At 47.2% G+C, this 19,292-nt stretch overlaps 1 protein-coding gene across 1 annotated transcript in view; it reads right to left on the reverse strand.

Annotated features, from left to right (window-relative positions):
• RNF144B (ring finger protein 144B) overlaps positions 1 to 19,292 on the reverse strand; it is a 72,098-nt gene that overhangs the window by 45,208 nt on the left and 7,598 nt on the right. Inside the window, exon 2 of the mRNA XM_075533420.1 lies at positions 12,297 to 12,497. Coding sequence (XP_075389535.1) covers positions 12,297 to 12,461 — 165 coding nt within the window. The 5' untranslated portion in view covers positions 12,462 to 12,497. The remainder of the gene's footprint in view (positions 1 to 12,296; positions 12,498 to 19,292) is intronic.

Here is a 19,292-nt window from a genome sequence, read left to right on the forward strand (position 1 = left end):
TTTTTGAAGAGCGACGCAAAAGATGAGGCTGTTTGGGGAATATTTGCTTCCTTTTTGAGAGACGAGGCATGGATGAAACCAGGGGTCTGCCTGCTATTTTCGCATACTCGATTAGAGGAGGGAAGTTTGAAAACTCACACGATTAAATGGATGCACGGATGGGAGGGTCACCAGCAGCACACAGCAATTAACGGGCATGTGCATTTTGCTAGAGCAATTACCTATCGAGAGATGGGTCCTGGAGAGAGAGGCTTTCACACGTAATGTATCATCTGCCAGCTGTTTATAAAGGCAGAACCTAGCAACAACCTCAAAGTCCATTCCTATGGATCCAATTATGAATTTTGACACAGCCAACCCTGGAATACTAGTTTTAAAAAAAAGAACTCATTGTGGAGTCAATTCTTCCAGGACAGGATAGGACTGTCCCATTAGGTGGTCACGGCTATCATGTCTATGGAAGAAGTCCTGGTGGCGCAGCGGTTAAGCACTCTGCTGCTAACTGGGTGCTCCTTGGTTTGCATTCACCAGCCCGATCTGAAGGAGACAGAATGCCAGCCTGCTTCCCCAAAGATCGCAGCGTTGGCAACGATGGGCAGTCCTATTCTCCGCAGCAGGGTGGCTATGAATGGGACTCCATTCCACAGCATCAGGCTTGAGTTCAGGCTTACCACACCACCATATCACCTCCCCAGCCCCATCTTTTCTCCCTAGGAGCAACAGCTGGGTTAGAGTCACCAGCCTTCCCCCACCCCCCTTCTGGCTGGCAGACAAGCACTTAACCACTGTATCGCCAGGGCTCTTTAGGAACACCATGTGAGACTTAGATTCTCACGCAGAAGCATCTCCTTGGTACATTGTCCAATAGGTAAAATCAGTCAAAGGAGTATGCGCATCTCACCTCTCCATGTGGTTCTATGTTGGGTTTGTTCCTCTGTGAAGGGGGAAGATGAGGCGTTCTGCCCCATAAAGACTCACAGCCTCAGAAATGCACAGGGACAGTAGTTCTGTCCTATAGAGTTGCCACGAGTTGGAAAAGATTCGATGGCAGTGGGTTTGGCTTTCTGGTGTATGATGATATCGTCGCATATTTTGTGCTTGCTCAGACACAAGAAGAGGGTCTGGCAGTGGGCACAGGTGAGTTGTCCGCATATGGCATATGCAGTACTTTTGACGGACTTCTTATTTTGCTGCAAAATAGGTACGCGTTGAGTTTATAGCTAAAAATCATTCCAAGGCCACAGGAACTACCTGTTCGCTAAGGTTTCACTGTGTTCCTGATTGACGAGATCTGACACCAGCAGTGTGTTTAGCTGAAGCCTCTGCCTAGGACTGAAACCGTGCTCGGTTGGCAGCTAAGTCACGCCTGGGCCCTTTCCTGTTGACTCTCCCAGTGGGCGTCTTCATCTGCCTGATGCCTCCCTTTTCCTGTACTGTTGCCATGAAGACAGCTGCCGACGCCTGGAGACCACGTGCACAACAGAAGGGAATGCTGCCCCCGGATCGGTTTCAGATCAGACAGTTGTGATCGCCAGGTTTCCACTGGCTGATTTTGGGGAAGCAGATCACCAAGTCTTGCCCCCCAGTCTGCCTCAGTCTGGAAGCTCTGCTGAAAGCTGGTCCGGCACCAGAGCTGGTCCGGCACCTCCAGGGCCGGGGCTACGCATGCGGGGCACAGATCAGCAGGCAAGCCCGTGTCTCCTGCCTGGCAGGGGAGAACTGTACCACCGAGGCCCTGCTGCCCTCTCCAAGGTCTTCAGGGCCCTGACAGTAGGGTTTTCTTGTGCTGCTCTTTCCTCGTGGCATATTTCATTGCCGACCTTGAACAAGGATGTGTAAGTGATGAGTACCAGGCATGGATGAGATCATAGGTCTGGGAAGCCAGCTCCTCTTGAGTCACCTCTGATCCAGTTCTTACGCTGCTGTCACCCGTTTTTCATCTACAGGTGCAACCCGGTTGTCAGCGGGACACAGAGCTCGCACATCGTCACTCTGCATTGTGTGTGTGATGACTGCTGACATGGAAAATGTTCTGTTACCGATCTATTCATCACAACTCAAGGAATTCAAAGCCTCCCTGCCATCAAGCCAATTCCGACACACGGGGACTGCATAGGGCAGAGTAGAACTGCCCCTGTGGATTTCCGAAGAGATCCAACTTCTGGGGAGCAGAAAGCCTCGTCTTTCTACCTAGGAGCAGCTGGTGGATTTGAACTGCTGACCTTACAGTGAGTAGGTCAACACATAACCTACTCTGTCCCGGGGGCTCCTTATCAGCATGAGCAAATGTAAAAGAAAAGGAGGAAGTACCGACGCCCAGATGGTCTGGAAGACACAGCAGGAAGTGAGAGAGACCAGGGACAGAAGAACAAGATCATCTGATCTCATTTACATTAAACCTTTAAACAGGCAAATTTACAGAGGCAGAAAGTCGATGAGAAGTTTTCCAAAGCTGAGAGGATGGGGGAAAACTGAAACTACTGCCGGGTACAGGGAGAGTCCTCTGGTGGCAATGAACATGTTCCCAATTTTGGTTGTGACACGGTTACACAACTCTGTATATACACTAAACACGACTGAACTGTATGCTTTTAAAAAATGACACTTTAAACTAAGGAGCTGACTGATCAACCCAAAAGTCATAATAGCACTGTCATCAAAACCCTCCTGAGGTGTAGTCAGTAAGTCTACTGTAGTTGTTCACAGGGAAAGACAAAGCTCAACTCATGGGCCTCCAGTTGCCCACCCACGGCAAAGTCAAAGAGCATGACACCAACCACAGAAAGCCAGTGTGCTTCAGTGTCAGGGACCCAGGGGATATGCAGAATTTGGACTGGTGAGGTATATTTCAGTCCTTTTAACAGTAATAGAAGACAGTATCTTTGAAAGGGTAACCAGAGAGCGGAAGAATTCAAGAACTTCAAGCAAGGAAAGGTTGACAAGCTGCGAGACCAGTAGGGCAGGCTAGGAACTTGTTCTGTGACACTGGTCTGGAGAAAGAGGCCTCCTTATCTCTTACCATTCTAGAAAGATCTCAATTGAAAGGTATGCAAACCAGTGCACCCAAACAAGCAGAGCCAGCAAGGAACTGCATAGCTCTATTCTTCTCAGGGGAAGTACTGGAGCCTCTGGCTTGAGTCTTTTCCATCCCCATTGTTTACATCCATCAGAAAGGTATTCGTTCATTCACCTTCAAGACATCTTTGAGTGGAGCAAATGGTTAACATGCTCAACCACCAGCCATAAGGCTGGCACCTCAGAAGAAAGGCCTGGGAAACCCTATGAAACCCAGTCCAACGCGGACACACATGTGGTCTCCGGGAGGCAGACCAGCCTCAACTGCTATTAGGGTTCAACTTTAAAGTTGGATTGGGTTTTTTCCCCCTACTTTTCTAAATCTTCAGCTGAAGCATCCAACTGTACTGCATGCTGGACAAACCCCCCAGAGAAATGGTTTCCCCAAGTATTAGCTTGTGGCGTCCCAGAATGCCAGTAAGGAAAAATGCACCCGTATAACCAATCTTTTGTGAAAGGCAAATGAGACAAACACTCAAGTCTTCACTGAATTTCCTTTCTCTAAAGCGTTTTCAGCTTAGTAGATGCCACGGAATGTAAGAATGGCACGAATGATCATGACGCCAACCTACCAGGGGCTTGGCACATTGCTAAAGGCCTTACTAGGATTCTCATTGGCTGTCCTCCAGAAGGAGTCTGGGGAAGGCAAATGGTATTCAATCAATTGCTAACTGAGAAGCTGGTGGCACAAATTCACCCAGAACCTCCACATAAAGATCAAAGCCTGGCGGTCTGCTTCCATAAGAGCTTCCTTCGCAAAAGTCCTACAAAACAGTTCTCTTCTGGAACACCGGGGGCCCTGAGACAGGGGCCAGCTCGACAGCAGCTAACAGCATTGCAACAGCAGGGACGGTGCCATGGCTGACTCCTCGCTTTCCAGCTGGAAAACCGGGGTTCACGTCTCAGCCAATGTACACCATGGCCGGCCACCACCCATGTGGCTGTGGAGGACCGTGGGTCGCTGCGGTGCCGCACCAATTCAAGCGGAGCCTCGAGACTAGGAAGGAAGGCCTGGCAACCTGCTTCCAAAGCTCAACAAGGGAATCCCCAATGGAGCAACCAGTCCGGACGATGACCCAGGGCTGGGCAGCACCCGTGCCATTGTAGTTAGATTGCCATGAGCCGAGATGGCGGCTGACAACAGCACAGCCCTTGGATGGGTATTAGCTCCTTCCTTGTGTCACCTTCCGGGTAAGAAATCAAAGGCTAGGCAAGGCTATGGAACTTCCCACAGTCATCCCCCATCAAATGGCCACAGCCTGTCCCCTTATCTGTGTGAACTGCGCTGCTGCATTTCGAGGGAGCACTGGAGGCGGGAGAAGGAAAATACGGCCGCTCTGGTGGCACGGGGGTTAAAGCGCCAGCCACTCCAGGGGAGAATGAGAGGACAGTCTGCTCCCATGAAGACGACTGCCTTGGAAGCCCCATGGGGCCATTCCACTCAGTCCTCTAGGGCCCCAGACCACTTGACAGCCGTGGATTCGGTTCCGTTTGGCCTCTCCGAAAGCAAGCATCAGTTTGAATACAGGGGCGCCCCACGGAAGGTCATCTGCTCGGTGTAAAAATGACCAGCCCCATGTGCACATGCTCAGCTTAGACACACCCTCTGCAAATCTTACCAAATGGCCAGTGGCTCCCGGGCCTGATGTGGGCTTTTCCCAAAGGTCACCCAACAGGCCCCGGGGGAAAGAGGGCTTGGTCGAGAAAGTTTTATATTTCCTCCCACTTTTAAAACGTTGGAAACCCCATTTGGCTCGGAGAAATGAATAGTAAAAGGAGTCTGAACTCCTGGGAGCCAACACAACGTAATGGAAAAAGGCAAGAATCTGGTCAGACTTTGTTTTCTTTTTGCTCAGCACATCCTGCCTTTAATCTGAAAGGTAAATAGGCTGTGCCCAACAGACCGACTCTTTTCAGGTGAAATTATCTGGGTTATGAAAACAAGCAACAACTGTGTCTTCACGATTCCTGCATTCACAGCTGACCGAAAGAGCTTCCAGCGTAAATCAGAGAGGCAAATACTGTGCGCCACGGGGCAGACCCACACAAGGCCACTTTTCTGATACGGTAATTTATAATTTGCCCCTGCAAATTACAATTGTGTATTGTTATCCCAAAGGGTGTTTGTTGCCCACAAAAAAGAGGAAAGTTGGAGTGTTTGTATTTGGGTTAATTTAATACACAGGGGAAAGAGAGAGACATCTTTGAGAGAGTTGACCTACAGGATAAACCAGTCGCCAACGTGCAGCTCTCAGGTCAGATGTACAGGTCTCTGAAGGACACAGACAAAAATGAAAGGCTGTCACTCAGATCATGGTGATTTCATTGGTTTGTAAAAGTACATGTATGGCTCTCGAACAATTTTCTCAATGGTTGTAAGGGACAGGATTGTCTCTTCCATCTCAAAAGTGTGCCAACCCCTGGGACAGAACATGGAATCCCACAACTTGCTCTCTGTAACTCCACTATCAACCCCGTTGGCTCCACAAGACGCTAAGTGAGCTCGGTCATGCTAGGGGGAACCACTGAGTTGCTCGGTGGTACAAAGAGCTAAACATCTGACTGCTGCTAACCGCAAGTCTGGCACTTTGAAGGCATCCAGAAGCACCTCTGAGGGCTTTGCTGTCTGCTTGACAACTCTGTGGCGCACAGTTGAACCCGGACGCATCTGGGGCTGCCATGAATCGGAGTGGACTGGACAGGGGCTGGTCGGGTTTAGTGGCCGCCATATTTGTTGTTGTCCTGCGACTGGAACTTTGCTTGCATTGCACCATGTGTCCTTCTGTATATCAGAAATGAGCAAAACGTGTAGCGGTAACCATCCTCAAGCGTCCTTTGACGAGAAACTAGAGGTACGGATGGTTCGAAGCAATTGCCCATCATGTTCCTTTTTCTCTGGGGATCGTTTCAATCGAGCACTTGCCTACATGAACTGACTTAAACCGGCATTCTCCAGAGCACTGCGTGGGAGGAAGTTCATACATACTCCAGGAGCAGAGGTGGCCCAGCCACATGGAAATGCTTCGTCAGGAAGCCTGCCTGCTCCCCTTGGAAACCACAAGATTCCGCAGAGCCTCTAACAGGTAAATATGGATCCTTTTCTTCCGAGAGAGAACACAGAGCACCATGATTTCCAAACAACTACAGAACACACCCTCACTGGGGCGTAGAACTGCCCCAGAGAGTGTTCATGGCTGTGAATCACTACAGAGGCAGACTGCCAAGTCTTTCTCCGCTGGCGATTCGAGTCTTACACCTCGTAGCTGTATGGCCCCCACTGTGCCACTAGGTCTCCTTCACTTAAAGGCCATGTCTCCCTCAAGACAGGGAGCGAGTGGGCTAGCACTCAGTGTCACTCAGACAGTCACTGTCCGGCCAGTGCCCTCTCCCAGAATGCACTGCACCAGCCTCTTGGAGCACTGTGACAGGCCCAAACACCTACATTAAACAAGTGAGGAAGCAGAAGCCTCCACGGATCAAATCATTTGTCAAGGACACAACTGAGCTGGGGTCAAGCTGGAATTCGACATGGGTGACATTGAAAATAACAGTCAAACGGCCAGTGAAGAAAGACGATTTTAAAAACCTATCAGTAGAGCACCAGGTCAAGGGGTATAAATGTCCATTATAGCTGGACATTTCTCTGGGGAAAACACAAAACTTAGCAAAATAATTTTGCATATGGTACGGACAAAATGCCTTTCCTAAGCAAACATTGGGAGGAGACACCATCTACTCACTGCAATCTGGGACGTGGTAGTGGACAGCACATCAGAATGTGTCGCAAATTTCTATTTAACCTTGAAAACCCGAAGCACAGTGGACATTGTTAAAGTGAATGTGAATTAGAACTGAAGCGCTGGGGAGAAATTAGATCTCAAAATGGTTTTTTTTAGAGAAAAGAACAAGAGATTAGCCATCTCTCTGTGGCATGGGGTCTCTATCGCAAATGTGCAGTCCCTGTTGTAATGGCACACACACCTCAGCTTACAGGTCATCAGGAATGGGCTAACAGGAAGCCAGAGCAGGTTAAGGATTACAGATACAAAGACTTCTAAAGTTGGAGAGATCCCCAAAAGTACCCAGTCATATAACTTCTGCTTCTGCACACTCCCTACAATGAGGAAGCATATGCCCAAACGGCAGAATGAGCTCATTGTACTAACTCTTCCCCTAAATTGCTGAGGAATGGGTTTCTACATGTTCCCTTTAGCGACACTGGCTCCTTTCTTTGAGTTATGTAATCACCATTGCGCTCCTTTCCTAAATTATTCCTCCCCCATTAAGATTAAGATAACATCTCAGTCCCTCAGGCTCCCATCTAACCTTTGAATGTGGGAGGGGGCGGGGGCAGAGGGAGGAGTAGGGTTGGGTGAGAAAGGTTACAGAGCAAATTAAGTACGCCTTGTGCCTTCCTCCTTGGTCCTCTGTTTCTAGCCTCCCGCTTTCCTGCCCGCTTCCACCCTCTGCACTCTGCTTCCGCAGATGTTGTCTTTTGGCTGCTCTGCAAAGCGTGCTCCCCATGGGGGCTATTGCTCGATTAGACGACTGTCAATGTTTGGGTGGGAGGGGGAACTCCGGTAGATGGTTCCGTCCCAGGTTTGCAGGGTTGCTAAGGGCCATAGTCAGCCCTGCCAGTCTCTGAGAGACCATTACGTCTTATCATTTTCAGCAGCTGGATACCCAGTTTTGGCAGCGCCATTTGTTAGTGTCCCATATGATTTGGCTGTTGGTCAGTTGTCCCTGAGTTTATGGGCATACTTCTGGGTTCTCAATTCTGTCCCATTGGGCTTTGTATCTGTGGCTGTACCTGTACCAGGCTGCTTTGACTACCATGGCTGTATAGCAGCTTCCGGACATGGAGACTAGGAAGCCTCGTGCTTGCTTCATCTTCAGTAGTGCCTTGCTTATGCAGGGATTCTTTCCTGTTAGTGTCAATGGGCGATTCGTTTTTCTCTATCTTTAGACAATGTGGATGGAATCTAGATTGGGGTGACATGGCATCCACAGGTTGTTTTGGGTAGTATTTGCATTTTCACAATGCTGAATCCTTCCTGTTTATGAACATGGCATGTTCTTCCACATAGATCTCTTGGTTTCATATATATATATTCTTTTGTGTCTCAATACTTCATATTGTGGGGTGGCTATTATACATGAGAAGAAATCCAGCTGATTTTGTATGTTGCTCTTGGACCTGCCATACTGCTTTCTTGTAGAATCTCTGGAATTTTCTATGTATAGAATCATATCATCTGTAAATAGGGATTCATTCTATTTTTTTCTTACCAATTCGGATGCCTTTTCTTTTTCTTCCCTTGTTAGGACTTCTAGTACAGTGCCAAATAACAAAGGTAGTAAACAGCGTCCTTATCAAGAGGAATGTTCTCTGTGTCTCTGTGTTGGGAAGAATGTTGGCTGTTGGTTTTGTATATGTGCCCTAAATTTTGTTAAGGAATTTCTCCTCCCTTCCTATTTTGCAGAATGTTTTTAATCAAGATAGGGTGCTGGATTTTATCAAATACCTCTTCTGCATCAATCAATATGATCATGTTCTTTACCTTTGCTATGTTTATGTAGTAGATTAAGTTGATTGATTTTCTAATGTTGAAATATCTTTCCATACTTGGTATATTAATTCAATCAATCATGATGTATGGTTATAATCTATTGGCTAGAAATTTGTTTAAAATCTTGCATCTATATCCATGAGAGATACTGATCTATACTTTTCCTCTTTTAGTGGTGCCTCAGCATCAGGATGAGGTTTGCGTCTTAGAATGAATTTGGGAGTATTCCATGATCTTCTCTAGTATGCACTAGTTTGGGTTCAATTAGGATCAACTCTTCTCTGAATGTTTGGTAACATCTCCAGTAGAGTTATATGAGCCAAGGCTCTTTTAGTGAGAAGAACTTTATGGGTTTTTCTTTTGTTTTTAATGACCTCTTCAATCTCTTCTATTAAGGGTTTGTTCAAATTTTCTACTTATAAATAGTTTAGGTTAATACTATGCTTCTAAAAATGCATTTATTTTAGAACTTCAAATCTACTATAGCTCCATCTAATCTTCTCCACTTTTCTGTCAGTTTGTCATACTGTGGTGGCTTGTGTGTTGCTATGACACTGGAATTTGTCACTGGGATTTGAGCTACCAGCAGGGTAACCCAAAGTGGACAGGTTTCAGCAGAGCTTCCAGACTAAGAAGAGACCAGGAAGAAGGAAGAAGTCGTCCACTTCAGAAAAATCAGCTGCTGAAAACCTTCTGGCTAGCATCAAAGAGGGCAGAAGCAGGCGGCGTTTCTCTCTGTTGTACACCGGCTCACGCACGGCGACTCAGAACCAACTCAACAGCACCCAACACCCAATCTCTTGAGTGGCTAGAATAAATTTGATTGCATACAGATAATTCATTTTTATTCATTTTTTAAAAATCATTTTATTAGGGGCTCCTACAACTCTTATCACAATTGTATAAGCATATTTGTACATAATTCTTAAAAGAACACAATGCCGCCCAAGGCAGACGTTTTCTGGCAAGTTAAGTAAAACTATCTTTTGGCTTTTGGTTTTTAAGAGACTTCAGGGGAATTTGGGGCGTAAGTTTTAAAGATTATCGCCAGGTAATAATTCCCGTGGTCCCTCCAAACTTAATGGAGACCATGAGAATTTGGAATTCTCTGCACTTTCCCTGTTTGATTCAGGATTCTTCTATGGAATCCTTGATCAAATATTCAATAATAGTAGCCAGGGACCATCCAGTCCTGCTCATGCCAAGGAAGACAGTTTGCATGCATTCCATACCATAATTCTATCCCTGGCTCTCCTTCATCCTCTGTGTTTGAGGACCCAGAACAACTTAAAATGTGGCCAGCAAACATCCAAGGCACAATGATCGGTCTCTCTGGTATCCCCAGGCCCCACACAGCACACTAGGATGTAGAACAAAGCATCGAACATGTTATTAGCCCAACTCACTGGGATATTACATGAAAACAAGACTAAACCATCTCCAAACCAAGAAACCAAATCCCTTCAGGGTTTCAGTCATACGCAAGCAGCCATGTCAGCTATTCCTTTTGGCGGGTGGGGTGGGGTAAGGAAGAGTTGTCATTGTTATAAATGTATCTACCAGTCAGTACTGTTCTTAAGCAGGAACAAAGAGCTATTGAAACAATAAGATGTCATTGTTAATCCCTGAAGAAATATAACCCAGTATGGGTTGTATGGTTTGGGGTTTTTTGTTTTGTGAAAATACATATAATAACATAACATTCGCCAACTCAGCATTTCTAAGGTGCATAAATTGGTGATATCAATTACATTAATCCACTGCCAGCAAGTCAGCTCTGACCTACAGTGACCCTATGGGACATGGTAGAACTCCTCCTGAGGGTTTCCAAGGTAGTAACACTTTAGAGGCGTAGAAAGCTTGTCTTTCTCCCTCAGGGTGGCTAATGGTTTCGAACTGCTAACCTTGAGGTTGCCAGCCTACTGCGTGAGCAGGAGACAGAAGAGACTTTCTACTCCCCTGAAGGTTTCCAGTCTCAGAAAGCCACAGTTCTATTCTGTCCTGCAGGGTGGCTAGGAGTCAGAATCGACTCGAGCAGTACGTTTTTGGGATCGCATTAATCATTGGTGCAGTCAGCCCTGGGGCATGAACTCGATTCACTCTTGAATTCTGGGTGATTAAATCTCATAGCAAAAACATATTCTCATATTCTGATTTTAAACATCAGTAACCCTCGGTCTGAAATACCCAACCTGGTTTGGGTCAAATGTTGCTTCTGACTCATATGCGTCAAGGAATTTCAAGGGCAGGAGCCAGGGTCGAAAACATGTGGGAAGTCGTTGACATCACAATGCTTCAAAACACACACACAGAAATAAAGCAAGGTGAAGGGGACTGACGTGGCCCTGCGGTAACCAGGCCATTTCCTCGCTTCCTGCAGGGTAACACACGCAGACACAAGGAGAGGGAGGAAGGCACATCAGCACCCAAGTCAGTCCTCAGGGAGACCTACTCCTGACCACCCGCTTCAAACTGCACTAGCACGCTCAACCCCCAGAACCTGCTGCACTGGATTCTTGCTGGCCGGGGGGTGGGGGTGGGGGTAGGTGCTTGAGGGTGCAATGGTAAGCACTCAGAGAATCGCCTTAAATGCACATCTGAACTCAAGATGACAGCCTTCCTATCGGGTTGCTCTGAGTCTGAGTCGTCTCGCGGGCCCTGGTGGCAGAATGAAAAGCGACAGGTTGACAACCAAAAGGTGAGTCGTTAGAGACCACCAGCCATAGAGCTGCGGCAGTCGGCTTCGGTCAAGATTACAGTCTCGGAAATGTAATGGGGATGTTCTACTCTGTCCGACGGGGCTGCTATGAGTTGGAATCCACTCAACTGCAGTGGGGTTGACCTGGGTTATTGGGTTCACATGCTCAGCTACCATAAGACCGGTCTGGAGGTTTGTTAGGCATTCAAGTAGGTCCCAGAAAAAAAGGTGTGGGGATCGCCTGGCTGGCAATCCACTTCTGAACCCACCTCCTGAAAATCCTGCAGAGCACATATCTAATCTTAATCCGCGTGGAGCGGTGACGCCACAGCAGCTGGTCGTGGTGGAACGAACCTTCAGGGAAACTGGGCCATAAAGGTCCTGCATGCTCATCCCAGATGCCAGAACACAAGAAGCAAGCCACCCCTGGAGGCTCTCCACTGTGCCTCTATTATGTGGAATGAGAAGCACTCCACATATTGTGAAAACACAATAAAGGAGAGAGATGATAGACTTTGTGTGCCATGTCCTTCGTAGGAAAGGCACAGGTACGATTGAAAATTCAGTGCATACAGTAAGCTGCTACCTGATGTCTCCATCATTTAAAACTACCTGGCGAGCTTCTTATAGAGAGTCATTACCTCACGCATGTTTGACTTTATTTTGTTGGTCAGCTAAAGCAAAACTCTTCAAAACAGAAAGACTCTGCCTATTCACCTAGTAGTTAAATCACTCACACACACACACACACACACACACACACACACACACACACATATACACTGCACGTGGCCTAAACACCAGGAAACATCTGACTGACCATTCAAGCAGCATTTGGGAATAGATGCCAAAGGAGGACTGCATTGTGAGCCAAGGCTCAGAAGTGCAGCTGCACGTGCATTGCGGCTCGCGTTTGCATTTTCTCATGAGGCGTGCATCGGGAGAAAACTTACAGCTGTGCAAAAGCTACACTGGCAGTCCTGAAGGGTGGTCATCTTGTCCAGAGGCTGCTCACACAGGCAGAGCTTGCAAGTGACCAGGGGGGCCAGAGCCAGGTCTCCCGGCGTTGGATTTTCGGCAGTCATGTTGAGGTAGTGGAGCTTACCAACTGAGCCCATCAGCCTCTTCGGACACGTCTTCTGTCTTCTCAACCCCTAAAGGAAGTTAAAAAGGGAAACGATTAGATCCACTGATAAGCATACTTAGGGTCTGGCATAGCAAGACTGCTCCCTTACTGATCTCCAGGCATACAGTTAGTGCATTTCTGAGAACCTCCGGCTGGTGAGCTCGCTGCCTTAGCAAAGTGTTCCTGGAAGCCTGAAATAAAAGCTGGCCTCACTGCCCTGATTCCTACCATGTGAGCTATGGGAATCAAAAGACCAGGATGAGTACACACTCCACTCCAGTCGCCTCTCCACAACTCTGCCAAAGAATATGCTTAAGAATTGGGTGCGCAGGTTGCATGTATTTTCCTTCCTGTAAGCGATTTCATCCTTTACAACTGTGATGGCCGTGTCCTTCACTTTATAGAGGTTGCCGCAGCTTCTGTCAGCGCTCACAGAGCTTGCCCATGGCCCACCCAGTGCCCAATCTACGCTGCTGGAGCTGCCTCACGGTTGGATTTTGGGTTGAAGGTGGGGAGAGAGAAGAAACGGGGAGAAAGAAATGGGAGCGACAGAGGAAAGTGATGAGGAAAGAGACGGGCATTTATGAAGCCCCTACAGGTCACTGAAGCTGTCCAGGAATAAAATCGGTATCCACCTACAGGCCCTTTTCCATGCAGTTTAAAATCAGGAAAGATGTGCATCAGGGTGCTATCCTTTTGCAATACTTATTCAGGATGTATGTTGAGCAAATTATACACGAAGCTGGATCATTTCACCCAGCTCAGCGTCGGGATGGGAGGAAGGTTCCTAAACAAGCTGCAGTATCGGGCGACACAACCTTGGCTTGTTGCGAGGGTAAGGACTTGAAGCACTTGCTGATGAAGATGAGGGACTGCAGGCAGGCTTCAGTCCAGATTAGGAGTCCATGCATGGAAAGCCAGCAGCACCATGATAGACAGAGAAATGACTGGAGCGGCCGAGGATTTCCTTGGCTTGAGTCTACAGTCAGTGCTGACGGAAGCAGCAGTGAAGAAATCAGACGCGGCATGGCCGTGAGACAATCTGTTATGAAAGCCCTCTTTGTGCGTGTTGAAGAGCGAGACTGCCACTTGGAAGGCTAAGGTTCACCTGACCCACGCCTGGTACACAGGAGAAAGTTGAGAAGTAGGGAAAACCACTGGAGAGCTGACGTATTTAAGTTATCTTGTTGGCAACGTACATTGAGAGTACCGGGGACTGCCAGAAGGATAAGCAAGGCTGTTTGGAAGAAGTACAGCCAGAATGCTCCTCAGACTCAAGGGTGGGAAGACTCTGTGCCGTGTCCTTTGGACATGTTATCAGGAGAAGCCATACCCTGGAAAAGGACATCATGCTTGGTCATGTGGAGACTCCGTAAAAAAACATAAAAATAAGGAAGCCCCTCCAGGAGATGAGTTAACACAGTGGCTGCAACAATGGCTCCAACGTAACACTTCTGAGGCTGGCTCGGGGCTGGGCAGAGCTTTGTTCCATTGTACAGAGCCACCATGAGTCAGAACTGACGCAACCCCACTCAACAGTAACAACAAGGAAAAGGAGCGGGTCTGAAAAAATCTACAAACTGCAGGACTGATGAGTCTGGGAAAGGTAAAACTGCAGGCCCCATGAGCTGGAAGAGAGATGTTTGCTCAAGGAGCAGAGCGGAAGAGGTGGAGTTCAGGTTACTGACAGGGCAATGCACCTGTTCTGTATAGCTCTGTCATGGTGGGCAGGAGAGTAGTTATTTGAGGAAATGCATAGAACTGTACAGTGTAAACTACAGCCCTGGATTAATAATAATGAATCACAGTGGTTTACCAGCGGTAGCAAACATTGCAGGTTCATCAAGAGAGAAAGTGCCCAGGGGCTGAGTACAAGGAAATTCTCCCTGCATACACTCTCTGTACCATTTTTCTGCAAACCTAAAATTGCTCTTCAAAAAGAAAGGTCCCTAGCACACGGCATGTTCACATTGCATCAGGGGCTTTCTTGTTGTGATTACATAAAAGTAAAATCCTAAAGTTTTCCCGGTTTTACAAAAGTGCGGCCAGTCCGCATCTATTCTTCCAGAGACATAATTGCAAGGACTGGATTCTTTGCCTCTCGGTTTCTGGGCACATGAGCTGACGTACGTGTATGGCATTGGATAACCCCCCCCCTCCCAACAGCTTAAGTGTCAGCATACAAACACAACAGAACATGGAAAATGGCAAGTTTGAATTCTATGGAAAGATACAAAACTATGAGCTCTCCACCAGTCAGACTGCCCTCATTCAATTACTTTTTATTTAATCACTTTATTGGGGGCTCATACAACTCTTATCATAATCCATACATACATCAATTGTGTGAAGTACATTTGTACATTTATTGCCCTCATCATTCTCAAAACAATTGCTCTCCACTAATCCCGGCATCAACTCCTCATTTTTTCTCCTCCCTCCCTGCTCCCCACTCCCTCATGAACCCTTGATAATTTATAAATTATTATTTTGTCATATCTTGCCCTGTCTGACGTCTCCCTTCACACACTTTTCTGCTGTCTATCCCCTAGGGGGGAGGTTATATGTAGATGCTTGTAATCAGTTCCCCCTTTCCAACCCACCATCCCTCCACCCTCTCGGTATCGCCTCTCTCACCACTGGTCCTAAAGGGATCATGCACCCTGGATTCCTTGTGTTTCCAGTTCACTCAATTTCTTACTGTTATGCTGGAAAGAGCCAAAAATGACTAAACACTAGGAGCTGGAAAATGTGTAGGTTTCTCATACACGTTGGGCTGTGAACCACAAGGTCAGCAGTTTAAAACCACCAGCCACTCCTCAGGAGAAAGAGGCTTCTACTCCCGTAAATAAGTACAGTCCCGGAAATCCAGGCGGACAGTTCTATCCTGTGCCATAGGGTCAGCATTGACTCAGTGGCCATTGGCTTTTGGTTGTCCCTCCAGGGCAGTAGAAGACTGGATTCGACTCAACTCAATCAGAGGCTGACCAATGATTTCTCAATCTTCCAATATGGGAAGCATATGCTATTTCTGGGGAAAGGTCCAATACGATTGGAGCCACCTTCTTCAAACTGGTTTAACTATTGATAAGCGACCAGTCTAGAGAAACCTAAATTCAGATCCGCCTGCACTTCAAGTGAGGTATTGAGCTTTAAAAAGCCACAGGACTGACTACTGGAGGAACAGAGGTTTTTATCTCTTTCCTCCTCCCATTTGATGCTTAGACAACGGACATGTTAGTTTATCGAAGAAGCCTGAGTCCACACCACACACAAGTCCACAGCCTCCCTCACCATTCTGGCTCCTTATCGCTTCTATTTTCTCAACTTGACCTCTTCCCCCCAAAATAAAGAGACGTTTCAAGTAAACAAGAAGCAAGGCAGCCAGGAAATGCTTTCTAAGTCAGAGAGATGGGAAATGCCACAGTCCAGAACCATCATCGCGCAATAAATGCCAACGGAACTTAAAAGCTTGTCAAAAGAGTATCTTGATGTTCTTACCTAGCAATAAAAAATTTTCAAAAACCGACGGTTCCGGGGGGTCATGGGAGAGGGCGAGGTGAGGGAAAGGAAGCACTGTTAACAGACCCAGGGACTAGGGAACAACAAGTGATCCAAAATCAGTGGCGAGGAGGGTGTAGGGGGCCTGGTAGGGCTTGATCAAGGACAATGTAACCGAGAGAAATTACTGAAACCCTAATGAAGGCTGAGCAGGATAGTGGGACAAGAGGAAAGTAAAAGGAAATCGAGGAAAGAGCTAGGAGGCAAAGGACATTTATAGAGGTATAAATACAGGCATGTACACATGTAAATGTATTTATAAATGAGGATGGGGAAATAGATCTATGTGCATATATTTATAGGTTTAGTATTAAGGTAGCAGATGGGCATTGGGCCTCCACGCAAGTACTCCCTCAATGCAAGAATACTTTCTTCTATTAAATTGGCATTCTATAATGCTCACCTTCCTGACACCACCGCTGAAGACAAAGTGGGTGAATAAGCAAATGTGGTGAAGAAAGCTGATGGTGCTCCACTATCAAAAGATATAGTGTCTGGGGTCTTAAAGGCTTGAAGGTAAACAAGCGGCCATCTAGCTCAGAAGCAACAAAGCCCACATGGAAGAAGTGCACCAGACTGTGTGATTAGAGATGTCGAAGGGATCAGTTATCAGGCATCAAAGAACAAAAAAATCAAATCATTGTGAGTGAGGGGGGAGTGCAGATTGGGGACCCAAGACCCATCTATAGGTGACTGAACATCCTCTTACAGAAGGGTTGCAGGGAGGAGATGAGCCAGTCAGGGTGAAGTGTAGCAACAATGAAACATACAACTTTCCTCTAGTTCTTAAATGTTTCCTCTCCCCAGCTCCACTATCATGATCACAATTCTACCTTACAAATCTGGCTAGACCAGAGGATGTACACTGGTACATATAGGAACTGGAAACACAGGGAATCCAGGGCTGATGATCCCTTCAGGACAAATGCTGAGAGTGGCGATACTGGGAGAGTAGAGGGAAGGTGGGGTAGAAAGGAGGAACCGATTACAAGGATCTACATGAAACCTCCTCCCTGGGGGATGGACAACAGAAAAAGGGGTGAAGAGAGACGCCGGATAGGGCAAGATATGACAAAATAATAATCTATAAATTATCAAGGGCTCTTGAGGGAGAGGGGAGCAGGGAGGGAGGGGAAAAAAGGACTTAAGTGGAGAGCAAATGCTTTGAAAATGATGAGGGCAAAGAATGTACAGATGTGCTTTAAACAATTGATGTATGTATATGTATGGATTGTGATAAGAGTTGTATGAGCCCCTAATAAAATGTTAAAAAATTAATAGTAAAAAATAAATAAAAGCGGGGATCCCTGTGTCTCTGCAAGAATTCTCCCAGACTGGGGCTGTGTGTGTGTGTGTGTGTGTGTGTGTGTGTGTGTGTGTGTGTGTGTTTCTGCTAGTTCTCCATGTATATCGTATTCAGAATGACCGGGTCCAGAAAAGGGAAAAACACTTAGGAAAAGGAAGTGATGGTGGCCATGCAGCACAGTGAACGCAATGCCAGAGAGCTGGAAGGGGAACATTTTTGCTCTGCAAGGAAGTTTCAGGAAATTCATGGGGAAATTCCATTCATTTTTCATTCCATGTCCCATCAACCTCTTGCCACCCCCTCCCATACATATTTACCACAATAGAATGAACCTCCTCAATAGGACTGATCGGGTGTCCACCACATGAAATGGCCCACAGGAAAATCCCATCCCTTCTACCCAGCAAGGCTGAGGACACAAGGGACAAGCTCAGAGCTCCCCTGGCCCCTCTGAGTGAGCCACACCTTCCTACGTGCCCTGGCAGTTCACACCCATGCCCCTCCGAGTTTTAAAATAAGTCTTCCTTCCAGCGGGACTTACGGGAACTCATGAGTTCCTGAAAGGTTGCTTAACTTGTTTTGCCTCAGACATCATGCTTTTTCCTAAAATAAAAAAGTGACGAATTAGGCGCCCTATTTTAAAAGGTCCCTGGGTGGGGCCAAGGGTTTGCACTAGTAACCTAAGAGTTGGTGGCTCAGATGTGCTTAGAGATGGTGCTGCAGAGAACCCTGGCGATCGCCCCGACCGCGCACAACCCAGCAACGCCACCGACCAGCTCTGCGCCGTCCACTGGGAGCCATCCTGAGTTGGGCTTGATGGTAAAGGGTTGGCTTTTTCATTGCCTCTTCTTTCCAAGAAACTCCATAGGGCTTGGGTTGCTAATTTGCTAATCTCAAGGTCAGCAGTTCGAAACCACCAGCTACTCCTCAGGAGAAAGATAGGACTTTCTACTCCCATCAAGAGTTTGTCTTGGAAACCTGCAGGGGAAACTCTACTCTGTCCAACAGGGTCATTATGAGTTGATTCAACTCAATGGCAGTGATTTTTTTTTTTAGTCCACTTACTAGAGTTGTCAAGAACATCTTAAAATCCCAAATCCCACTGTAGAAGGGTTTCCGAGGCTATGAATCTCTTATAGGAGCAGACTGCCTCATCTTTCTCCCTCGGAGAGGCTGAAACCAGTGACCCAGCAGGCCAATTCTTAGCTGACTCCACCACCGGGATGCTTCTCAGGAAGAGAATTCTGGCCGAGAATACAGGGGTGGAAGAGAAAGTTGCCTACTGCCTTCAAGTTTAAATGGTTTAAGGTTGATGGCAAGGTGGAAATGCACAACCCGAGCCCACTCAAATGACAGGACTGGTCCTTGATTAAATATGCCATTGTTGCCCTTGTTATTAAGTGCCAGTGACCCATTCCATCGTGTGCAGAGAGAACCACTCCACAGGGTTGCCAAGGCTGAGCTTGCGGGCGCAGATGACCAGCCCCATCTTCCCTGGTACCTCCAGGGGACTCTGAACCATCAACCTTTTGGTTGTGAGGACTAATCATTTGTGCCACCCAGAGAATCCCTGCTCAAATATCTATATATCAGGACAGACAGGCTGGGGGAGACAAAGAATGGGGGCTTCTCAAGACAGCAGACTTTCTAGTCAAGTCTCACGAAAGGAAAACCACCGGTCCTACCTGTTCCCTCCATGTCTCTGGCACCATAAAGCATCCATTACATGAGAAGCACATACCATGCAATAGGAAAGTGGCTTTTTCCTCATGTGTTTTCATTAGAATTGCCACAAAATAAAAAAGACTACTTTCGAAGCTGAGGTGGATATGCAGGATGGATGAGGAATTTTCATAATCTGCTGGTGGCCCCTCAATGCACTTTGCTCTCCACCCTCCCACCCCAGCCCCCCTCCCCCCACCAAAAAAAAGGCAGAGGGAGGGGGAAGCAACAATC

The sequence above is a fragment of the Tenrec ecaudatus genome, chromosome 1 (assembly GCF_050624435.1).
Source record: "Tenrec ecaudatus isolate mTenEca1 chromosome 1, mTenEca1.hap1, whole genome shotgun sequence".
NCBI lineage: Eukaryota > Metazoa > Chordata > Mammalia > Afrosoricida > Tenrecidae > Tenrec > Tenrec ecaudatus.